Source organism: Xenopus laevis, chromosome 1L, assembly GCF_017654675.1.
Source record: "Xenopus laevis strain J_2021 chromosome 1L, Xenopus_laevis_v10.1, whole genome shotgun sequence".
Taxonomy (NCBI): domain Eukaryota; kingdom Metazoa; phylum Chordata; class Amphibia; order Anura; family Pipidae; genus Xenopus; species Xenopus laevis.
The window spans coordinates 191,043,809-191,055,814 of record NC_054371.1 but is presented as its reverse complement, the minus strand read 5'-3'; the positions used below and the strand labels follow the sequence as shown (position 1 = coordinate 191,055,814).

At 38.7% G+C, this 12,006-nt stretch overlaps 1 protein-coding gene across 1 annotated transcript in view; it reads right to left on the bottom strand.

Annotated features, from left to right (window-relative positions):
• The window catches only part of st8sia4.L (ST8 alpha-N-acetyl-neuraminide alpha-2,8-sialyltransferase 4 L homeolog), a 72,123-nt gene that overhangs the window by 38,343 nt on the left and 21,774 nt on the right, over positions 1 to 12,006 (bottom strand). Inside the window, exon 4 of the mRNA XM_018264470.2 lies at positions 2,168 to 2,461. Within this exon, the coding sequence (XP_018119959.1) occupies positions 2,168 to 2,461 (294 nt within the window). The remainder of the gene's footprint in view (positions 1 to 2,167; positions 2,462 to 12,006) is intronic.

Here is a 12,006-nt window from a genome sequence, read left to right as displayed (position 1 = left end):
ATCGACAGAGCATTGCAAAATGGTTCAATGTAAGAGACGTTAAAGAGCAATATTTACTTACATATATATTTTCCAGTTTGGAAAGATTCTTTAATATGCCACTTAAAGGAGAACTAAATTCTAAAAATTAATATGGCTAAAAATTCTATGTTTTATATACAGAACTTATTGCACCAACCTTCATCTTGTCAATAGCAGCAATGATCCAGGACTTCAAACTTGTCACAGGGGGTCACCATCTTGGAAAGTGTCTGCGACACTCACATGCTCAGTGGGCTCTGAGCAGCTGTTTAGAAGCCAAGCTTAGGGGTTGTAGCAAATTATCATGCTGAAAAGGCGGTTGGTCTGTAATATAAACTGATGCTACAGGGCTGATTATTAAATTCTGATGCTAGCTGCACTGGTTTCTGTGCTGCCATGTAGTAATTTTCTGTATTAATTACTAATCAGCCTTATATTGTGAAATGTATATTCTATGTGTACTGTATATTGTGAGTGGGACCCTAAGCTCAGTAAGTGGCAGCAGCATAGAGCATGTGCAGTGAATCAGCAGAAAAGAAGATGGAGAGCTACTGGGGCATCTTTGAAGGCACAGATCTTCCCTGCTAGGTAATGATGGGAAGAGCGGGATATTCTATAGTAGGTGTCACATGTTAAACCACAGTCAAATCATATAGTTTAACACATACTTCAAATTCTACTGTATATAGCCATTTTATTGTATTTGCCTTACAGAAGCAGACTCTCTATGTCAATCCAAGGTTGCTACATTCTCAAATTTTTGTGGCAGCCCTAGCTAGGTAAGTGAATCTTATTATTGAGAACTTCTTTCTATAGTTGGCTTAGCAGATGGAGCCAACACTCACAATTGCCTACCATTGAGTAAATCACACTGTAATGCAGTTAGTCACATTGTACTGGAAGTGCTGCCATTCACAAACAAATTCAGTCAGAAAAACACCTATTTAGTGCAGGTTACCCTAAAAATGGAGACTTCTGTGCTGGTTCATGCAAGCTGCAGTGCAAGCTATTTAGCAGATTCCTGCAATGATATTGGAATTCTAGGAAATTCTGCATTTTCTAAGCCATGCACATACTGTTTTTGGACAATCATATGTTTTCATACACAGAAACATATCAATTATAGCATCCACTGAATGCCAAACGAGTTAGGGGACAAGTAGGGGCAGGAAGGGGGTCACCTACGTGAATCTCCCTGCCCGCTCACTCTATTTTAGGGGGTTAACTTCAGGTCTCTGCTCTCTAAAACAGATTCTCTGTATCCAAAATAGCAATATTTGCATTGTAGAGCTAAATTCTTCACATTTGAAGCATCGCATTCATTATTGTTTAACTTGTCTGTATATTTGTAGCCCAATTCCTTAGTTCTTTTAAATTTTTTAGTCACAAACGAGTAGAAGTGGGATGGTACCATTAGCAGATGATCTTGTAAACAGGAGCAGTAAAACAAGCAATAGTTGTATAGATTAGCTTTGATGCTGTTAAACAACGCATTTCCCTCAGGTTGCACGTGCAGAATGAAGGCTTGGGTTATTTTATCTTGTGTAACTTATTGTTATCGTGCCATTTGTTAGCGCTAATTGTTCTGAATTAACTGTCAATATACCATGGAAATATTTTCAAAGACCATGATAAGAAGAGCCCTTTGTGCATAAAGACTTCAGACGGTGGAAACAACGTGTCACAGAGCACTCTGATCAGGAAAATTGTGGTTTCTCAAAGAGCTTCCATTTTATTTCCAGCTGTCATAATGTTTTATCGCTTTGCACTTTAATATCTCTCACTGAGACAAACTACCAAGTGTAAATGTTCTGTCTTTGTTAAAATAGAACCGAAAGGTTTCCCTTTTGTGCCATCTTTTGGGGAAAAAAATATGTAGAAAATAAAAGGTTATAACACTGAAGCGCTGTATTATATTAACCTTCAATTCCACTGCATTTTCTCAATAAATATATATATATATATCAATATAAAACACATTAACTGCAGATGTGAACTAAGGTCATAAATTGAGCAAACAACATAGTGTATAGAAGCTGGCTAAATGCCTTATCTGAAACAGCGCTACAAATCATTATTATTAGATATAATTTTACTTATGATATCAGTTGTCCCTGAGACAGGTATGTGATTTTTAGGTACTTACCCTCTGACAGCATGAATCAGTCTCAGTGATGGATACGCGGTTCTCACTTTCAGCTGATTTTTGAGGATTAATGCATTAACCCATTCAACATGCTTCTCTCCGCCTTTGACCATGAAAGCAGGGATCCATAGGACGCTGTCATTGAGCATGGAAAGTCTATGGACAAATTTCTCTCTGTCACTTTCATTGCGAAAACCTCCAAATGCCCTCTGTACAACCGATGGGTTCATAGTTATAAAATCAGACTTGGTTCCAACATCGGCAGCAAACTCAACCACGGGAGCTAGGTTGCACCTGGGAAAGAAAAAAAAAATCTAATTTATAAGGGGTAAACTTTCTTTAGAATTAGAACCTCTACTCAGCTTCAGACAAGAATTAATGGCATATTTATTAAAGGTTAAAGGGATACTGTCATGGGAAAACATGTTTTTTTCAAAACGCATCAGTTAATAGTGCTGCTCCAGCAGAATTCTGCAATGAAATCCAATTTTCAAAAGAGCAAACAGATTTTGTTATATTCAATTTTGAAATCTGACATAGGGCTAGACATCCTATCGATTTCCCAGCTGCCTCCAGTCATGTGACTTGTGCTTGGATAAACTTCAATCACTCTTTACTGCTGTACTGCAAGTTGGAGTAATATCACAACGAGATAGCAGCTCCCTAACACAAAATAACAGCTCCCTGGAAAATCTAAGAACAACACTTAATAGTAAAAGCCAAGTCCCACTGATACTGATTCAGTTGCATTAAGTAGGAGAAATAACAGCCTGCCAAAAAGTAGTTCCATCCTAAGGTGCAAGCACAAGTCACATGACTAGGGCAGCTGGGAAACTGACAAAATGTCTAGCCCCATGTCAGATTTCAAAATTGAATATAAAAAAATCTGTTTGCTCTTTTGAGATTTCAGTGCAGAATTCTGCTGGAGCAGCACTATTTGGAAAAAACTTGTTTTTCCATGACAGTATCCCTTTAAAATAACCTGCTGATCATATTACTTTTCGCCTGCAGTTCAAATTTTTCTTTCTACAGTATTTATACTGTACATTTTTGTGTAAAAAATTGGGATCTCAAACATGCTGAGATACCCTAATCCACTGGCCGTTTAAATCTCGGTTTTCTTTGCATTTTTTTTCATACTTGTGAAAATTTGAATGACAATTGATAAAAAAAACTGCCCCTTATTCACTAACAAGTTTCAATTCTGTGGCCAATGAGGTTCATTGTGGATAGATCATCAACTGACCTGGAAGTTGCAGGTATCACACTTTGAAAACAATATACAATGCTCATTGACAACACTGGAGAAAACGATTACTAAATATAGCACTATTGCCCCTCATATGTAATAAATGGCACAAGGTGCAGTAACCTTTAGCAACCAATAAGATGTTTAGTTTTAAACAGGTGACCAATCAATGCTACCTTCTGGGTTAGCTGCTATAGGTGATTTGACGAGTAGTCAGTTGTTTGCCTTTCATTTCATAACTCCAAAGAGGCTTTTGAACTTACTCAAAAATAATATGCTTAATTTAATATGATGTTTCTATTAGTGGTGAGTCTGAACTTTCCATACTTCCTATTAAAAGTGTTCTAATTACATATATACATCAGTAATTATATATATCAACAATATATAATATATCAACATTAATGTATCAATTTGTGACAGTTGTTAAAATGCATTGGTATCTGTAGATGGTGTTACCATGCTTGTAGGTACATGCCTTAATAATTGGGGATATAATAATACCTTAGCTATATCTAAACACAAAATTCACTAGAATAACTGCCAAACTTTCTTTTGGGGTAAATCCATTTATGTAAGATCAATTACAAAATACTTGTAATCTGTTCTCCAAAAAAAAACAATGAACAAAACAAAATTTTTAGTCTGAATTTAATGCTGTCTTTATGTAAAAAATCATTGTCTCTGAGAATAAATATATCAGATGGCACCACCCCAAGCATGGCTGTTTTGCACTTTTGCACTGCCCTTATATGTGGGCAACAAGAGCCGTCCCTTCTTCAGTCTAGCATCAGCAAAACAAAATTCCCTTACAGACAATAAAAACATGTACAATCCATTGCATCATCCTCATGGCTCCATTGAACTTTGCCTATGAGATTCACCTTTATTGAAGTGTCATGTGTCCTATGCAAATAAATATTGTGGGATACTGCATGAAAACCAATATGGAATTACCATTGGAATGCATGATGCCAGTGGCACATTTCTGTGTAGTACAATTAGCTGGTCTTTTTAGAATTTGATGCTAGGATTCCTAAACATACCAAATCAAATTACCACTCCGCATTAAGAAAGCATATCTCATATATATTCATAATTCTAATTTATACTAAATGCCTGTTTACCGGATTTGTCTGAATGGCCCACAGTCTTCCACAGGCCTGGGCTTTATCAAACTCTTTGTACCCTTTCTTCTTTCTTGATTCATCCAAGTATTACTGATCTGACTGGCCAATCAGTAGGGTTTGTGTTTGCACAACATGTAAAATAGAAAACTGATAAGCAGCAGGTGGGAATAAAATGTATGACACCACATTAGAGCAAGGGCCCAGCCCAAAATCTTTAACAGGACATATAGCTCTCTGGCTATGCCCACAAGTGCTTTGGCATATGCCATGAATTGTGTATACATAGTGTCCTAGTTGCAACCATGCCAGGCATCTGTTATGCAGTTTGAACTGCAGTAAAACAGGAACAACTAATTTTGGTTATCATGGTACAGAAAATATGTACCTCGTCTCAAGCCATTTAATTCAGTAATAAAAAAATAAGGCAAGTTAATGAAGTATAAAAACACAGTTAAGACAAATTGAATCATGCAGCTGATGAGCTAGAGTTAATTGATAATTTACAATGTGTTACAAAATGGATATCCTTAACTCTAATTAAAATGCAAGCAAGATAAAACTGATGCTAGGATTCCTAAACATACCAAAACAAATTACCACTCTGCATTAAGAAAGCATATCTCATTTATATTCATAATTATAATTTATACTGAATGCCTGTTTACCAGATTTGTCTGAAGTGCCCACAGTCTTCCACAGGCCTGGGCTTTATCAAACTCTTTGTACCCTTTCTCCTTTCTTGATTCGTCCTTCCTTAAGTGATCACTTAAGGGAAAGGTACGTGTGCCACAATGTTAAATCCAGCATCATATGCACCTTAATATACACTAATTTTAACTAATACTAATTTTATTTCATGCAAAGTAGAGGAATTTAGATTATTTGGATAAAATGGAATTTATAGGAGATGGTGTTCTGTAATTTGGAGCTTTGTGGATAATGGGTCCCATACCTGTACTGCCAAGTAGTAAATCACATATAAAAAGAGATTGTTAGTATAGCAACCCCAAAAGCTGTATTTCTTTTAGGCAGTTTGGATACTAAAGGTGGTCCTCAGAAAGCCTTGGATGATTATTTCCCTTCCAGGGTCAAAGTAATGTAATAGCTATTCAGTGTTTGCCCAGTAGACGGCAGTGTTGAAGAATATAAAAGAGAGAGCACATATGCATTCAGAGCTCTGTTGTTGGATCTCACCTAGTGGGGAGGTGGGTACAGGATTGCGTCTGGGCAGATTGCCAGACCTGAAATTTAGATCTGTTATAGTCACTCCAGGAGTGGAGGGAGGATTATCTTTGGAGCCAAGCAGCTCAAGGCTCCAACAAAGAGGATAGTGGGAGTAGTACCCTGTGGTGACCAGACTGCCAGTATAGAGATCCAAGATGTTGAGTTTCAGGGACCAGACCGCCAGTATAGAGATCCAAGAGGTTGAGTTTCAGGGACCAGACTGCCAGTATAGAGATCCAAGAGGTTGAGTTTCAGGGACCAGACCGCCAGTATAGAGATCCAAGAGGTTGAGTTTCAGGGACATAGTGAGTGAGATTCCTGAAGCAAGGGACCACAAAGGGACCAGACTACACTGGGGACTGGCACTAAAGTGGGAACTGCCACCTCCAGAGAAGACAGATTACAAGTGTGGGTCCAATGGTGAAGTTATATGTTCTCTGAGAAAAATATGTATGTGTATTCATTTGCTTTTTTACTTGATGACAGTTCTGATGTCACTAAAAATAACATGCCTGGGATAAATGTATTAGTTTTGGAGAAATCCTTAGTCCTCTGCTTATTTGCCTAAACTGCCAGGGAACAAGTTCCTACAGTGTCTGTCCTTTCTCAGTGTTCCAGAGCATTCCCAGCAGAGAAGAACCACAGGTAATACACACTGATTGCTGGCAATTCTTACCTAACTATAGGGCTCAGAGGCACACTGTGGGCTACATTAGGTTAAAAAAAGCAGGAGAGGCTGACTTTGTGGGAAGAGCTCCCCCATATCGTATCTCTATATGAGCTGGTAATGTAAAAAACAAAATTTACATCTACATTTTATACCATCCCAGAATTTCTATGTGTCTTAAGTTTGTTTGATTTTATGCCAGGTCTGCGGTGGTGCAAAATACTGGAATAATAATGGTGTCATTTATGGCATTAGTCTGGCATAAAAAACAGACACCTTTACACCATTACTTATTTGTAATGTATTATGGCAGTAAATGGTGTTAATTGGAGCCTTATACATGAGCTGTTTTTTTTACACCACTTTTTACAGCTTTATAAATATGCCCCTATAACTCTACACTATCCAAGGTAATAAAAAGAGCAGCAGAGGCCCAGTAGTGGAAAGTAAGACACAGTCTTCTGCTACAACGTTTTTTGGCACAAACTGTCTACTTATACAGTTCCATTCATTATCATTATTTTCTCATGCATTAACACCATGCATTGTAATTGTATGTATGCAGTTGTGTATCTCAGCTCTTGACTAATGGGACACATTCTGGCGGAGAAGGTTTCTTGTGTTGTACAAAGTGGCAACTTATTTGTGAGCATAACTGAACAGTGGCATTGTCGGAAACAAATATTTGGCCTCTTTAAAAGACACTATTATGTAGTTTTATATTACCAGAATCCTAGCTACAGAATTGTTACAGTTACACTGTCCAGAGGAAAACATTATTTAATTATGTTCATTTGCCATTACCTGTGAGGAACTCCCTGGTTTTGAACCAGGGACCTGTTGTGTTCCAGGCACTGCTCCTCCTGCTTAAGCCACAGGAGGCAGTGTGGTGGTGGCCTGGCTCTAAGATACCTGTTGCTTTGCTGACTCCAGGCCAGCCTTACTGCATACACCCCCCCCCCGATCCAGCTGAGGGCATTTATGAATTTGAGGATTTAAGCCTGTTTCCCCAACACCCTGGGCTGGATTATTAGCTCAACTGCTACTCCAAGCCTAGTGATCCTGATTTCCTGTCGTGTTCCTGAATCCTGTTTTCCTGAATATATCCTGGTAAACTTGTTTTGTCCCTGCCTTGTTCCTGTTCCCTAGTATCCCTCCTTGCTCTTTTTTTGGACTTCCCGGTTTTGACCTCAGCCTGATATTTGACTTTGCATGAACTCTGCCCGTCTTAATTTTTTTGCCTGTACCTCATTCTGTTTTGTCTGCCGCTTACCCTCGAATTTCAGCCTGATTCTGGACTTGTGTTTTTTGCTGTCTTATATCGCTCTGCAAAGGTCTGTGATTGTTTTTTGTTTAATAAATACCTTTAAGTTACCCAGCACCTTAGCTCCTGTCTGTGAATCCTAACAGTCATCCTAACATCACCAGATAAACTTACGTGGCTTATCTTAAGAACCACATACATTTTTCCTGACCTTGTTTCTTTAGCTGCAAATAAACCTTTCTGACATTATAGATTAACCAGTACACAACTCTCATTCCACATGTTTTAGACTCTTATTTATTCTTATTTACTGGATAAGACTTTGAGAAAGAGAGAGCGCCTGTGTGAGAGAAGACTCTCCCTGGAGAAATGCAGTGTTAGGGAAAAGTGCTATCAGTGAAGAAGGAACCAGGCTTTGTGGCTTTGCTGATGTTGCTTCTCTAATGGTGAACTCTGAGTGACAGGGTGTTAACTTTGTGGTGGCCCAGTGTGTGGGAAATGCCCTGTGGTAGTCAGGAAGACAATCTCACTTGTGAGACTGTTATATATTTGTGTTATCTTGTGAAGAAGAAATGTTTCTGTGTTTTTAAGTGGAATCAAGTCCAATTTTTTTTTTCTTTCATAAGAGACTGCATAAGAAACCTGCTTGTCTGCCATTACCAAAATAATATTCCCACAGTACATTTCTCTTTACATAAAGATATTGTTAACTGTTTCACATTATGTTTTACATTATGGAAGCATGCCCTTTATGCTCTTTTACATTTGATTACATTTTGCCTTTGTAAAGTTGCTATATAAGATTTAAGATTCTGCCATTCCAGTGAAATACCTAATTCAAAGGTTTTTGGTTGGTAAATCCAAACATTTATGATCTTACTGTGGACAACAGGGTCAAAGTTTGATTTGAGTTAGTCCAAGATATTGTTTTGTTCAGGCAGAACAAGTACCTATTCTTTAATATCAACCGATGCAAATACTTAAATTCATCTACTATAATCTATACCTATAAAATTTGAGAAATCAGCCACTTCTTATAGAAAGGTTATATTTTCTTTTTAAGAGTCAATGGTTGCATGTGTTCAGTGGCGGATGTGCACGTCCTTCACATAGGCCCAGGGCTGGTCCTATCACATGTGGGGCCCAATTGGGACCATGTTGGCGGGGCCCCTAGACAAAGTGTTGCTGGCTACTGATACACCAAGTATTTAGGAAAATAAGGGCATACAGGCACAAAATAGAAAGGAAAGGGGCAGACAAGGTAACATAATAGGGGCACACAGGGTAAGAGAGAGAGGGAGGAAATAGGAGAGTGGACTGGGCCAATTAGTTTGGGGCTGGGCCGATTCAGCTTGGGAGCAGGCTTGGTTGGATTGGGGGCAGGCAGGGCCTAGCAAGGTTGGAGGAAAGCTGGGCCTATGAGAGTTGGGGGCAGGCTAGACCTATGGATTTGGGGATGGGCTGGACTCTCAAAGTTGGGGGCAGGCCAGGCAGCATCATGTGCTGAGGGAAATATTATCTGTGCTGCCCTGTGGTGCGGGGCCCCCCAGAGGTGCGGGGCCCAATTGGCCTAAGGCCGGCCCTGCATAGGCCCCTACACTGGATCATTAAGTTACTGCATGAGTTGGTATCTATACCACTGAGCTGTCCTGCAGAGAAGTCTTGTATGTAACCCTATGGCCTGTGCTGCTCATTTCTTCTTTAAACAAGTTCTTTGTAATCAAAGGCAGATATAGTTTAACAGCAATTTAGACAAATAGAGAGGGAAACAATATGAAACCCACAACAATACAAAGCAATTTGCAAATGGCACTGGTTTTAACCTGATTCTATACAAGCAGCTACATCTTAAGATCCTACAGAACAGTCTGATACGATAGCAAAAATGTTCATATTTATTAAAACAGGTATATACAAATGCAGCCATTTATGTATTTTATCGTATATTTATTTCATTTAAAATTTATACAGTATATTTAAGAAATTTTTTTTTTCCTGCTGGCAGCAGCCTTAAAATGACATTAATAAGATAAAAATGCAGCAGGCATATGACCAGGAGGTTTTTAAAGATTCAACATTTAAGCCTCTTAGAGCACAAGTCATTTCGTTCCTTGTGAGAACTTTATTTGTGGCCCTAAAAATGTCTTAAACTGAGAACTTCATGGAGGTAATAACATCAGTAATTGATTTTACAAGTTGGTAAAACTGTCTTGCACAAGCTACAATTCTATAATATATATATATATATAATTCTATCTATAGAATCCATCACATACAAAAGTTCTACGACCACAAGGTAGTAATCAAGCTCAAGAGCAGTCTGGTCAGTATAATGACATTTGTGACAACCTTTCAGGACATAAACTATCAAGGTGTCCAAACTACTTAGCAATAGGAACTTCTCCCAGGAAAAGAGGATTTGATGGGATTTGATGATAGTTGGATCAAGAGTTATTTAATAAATGATGACCCATCACCTTCCCAATACAGCAGCTAAGCAGTGTCAGACCTTGCAAAATTATTTGCCTATCGAGAGAATGCCACTTAGGGGTACAGAAATGTGATGATGGTCCAGAGAGCTATCGAACTTGGAGACCCTAATTCCAATATGTAATCGGAGACTTTGATGAATCTGCAGAACAAGGATGGAAAATCAGAGCCACCAATATAAAGTACTGTCAGGCACCTGGTTTCAAATCAGGGACCTGTTGCATTCCAGGCACTGCTCCTCCTGCTTAAACCACCGGAGGCAGTGTAGTGACAACCTGGCTCTGACAGAATGCCTTGTGTTTTGCTGCCTTTGTATCAGTTTTTCCTAGTCGATGCCCTCTATCCAGCTGCAGGCTATTGCTTGTTTGAGGGCTATTTAAGCCTGATTCCCAGATACCCCCTTGCTGGAATCCAAGCCTCGTGTTTTGATGATCTGGTTCCTATTCTTGTTCCTGCTCCTGTTTCTGAACCTGTTTCGGTAATATTGTCCTGGCTATCTGGTCCCTGTTCCCTCTGATATTTGAACTACCAGTTTTGACCCTGGCTTGTTTATCGACTCTGAATGTACTCTGTCTGATACAATCTGTCTGCCACCTGCCCTTGACCATTGGCCTGAACATGGACTTGTTTTTGCTGCCTTGTTATATCCCTCTGCTGAGGTCTGTGCATATTTTTTCCTCATTAAAAGTAAAAGTTGCACAGCACATTGGCTCCTGTTGGTCAATCCTTACAAGTACCCTAAAAATGACCTGAGAATCATATGAGAAAGACTTGTGTAGTGTTACAGCACACCTGAAACAATTGAGAATGAATGAAAAGACTTGATGATTTTTCCCTATTAGTGGCTCAGGGAGTTAAATGACCAGCTAATGGAGCTCCAAGTTGCCAATGTTTAGAGTGAATTACAATGCCATGTATTCCTAGGCACAGAGTGTGGTGTCAATCCTACTAAATAACCTCCAAGTAAAGTGGATAATCCAGGGCTCCATATATAAATACCAAAGGGCCAGATTCAATTCAGTGAGAAAAAGGGTTATCCCATGAAAAGTCATGGACAAGATTCAATTTTAGATGCAATTCAATTCAGAAAAACTTATCTCACTGTTTATTGCATGAAAACTCTATTGATGTCTGCAGGGAAACACTGGAACTAAATTAGGAGAAACATTTTTTCTCCTCAAATTGAATCTAAATCGGGCCTTGAAATCTGTCATATTTCACATTTCAAGTTAACAGGGAATAAAGACCTTTTACTTGCAGAGGTGTCATGTATACAGTGAATTGTTTGTATCACCCTCTAGGGTTTGTAGCTGCAGAAACCATTTAAGAGTCAAGGATAAGTAACCATTTAATAATGGAGAATGGACAATGGAATCGTATGACTATAACTCCCCACTTCCTTCAGAGAAAAGACAATTATGGATAGAGTGGAGAGACTCTTTAGAAGCATTGTCCAAGCTTACAATTCCAACCAACACTTTTATATTCCTCTTGCAAGAATAAAAGTGAGGAAACTGCATCAGTCAAGGCAATATTTATTACTGCTTACCTCAACACTGTGGGACTACAACACTCAATGCCATATAGGATTTTTTATTGGCAAAGCATATGAGCTGGTTAATGTAATATCTGGCCCACCCAAGTGTCCACACCTTGAGTCCCATTACTTTAAAATATTCTCTGCTTAGAAGTAACATCTGTTACCTTCCTATTTCATATAGTGAAGCTCTTCAGAAAAAGATGTTCCTTGCAAATTCTAGCAACTGACATATACAGCAGATGAACTTAAGCAAAGTACAACATAAGATATATGTA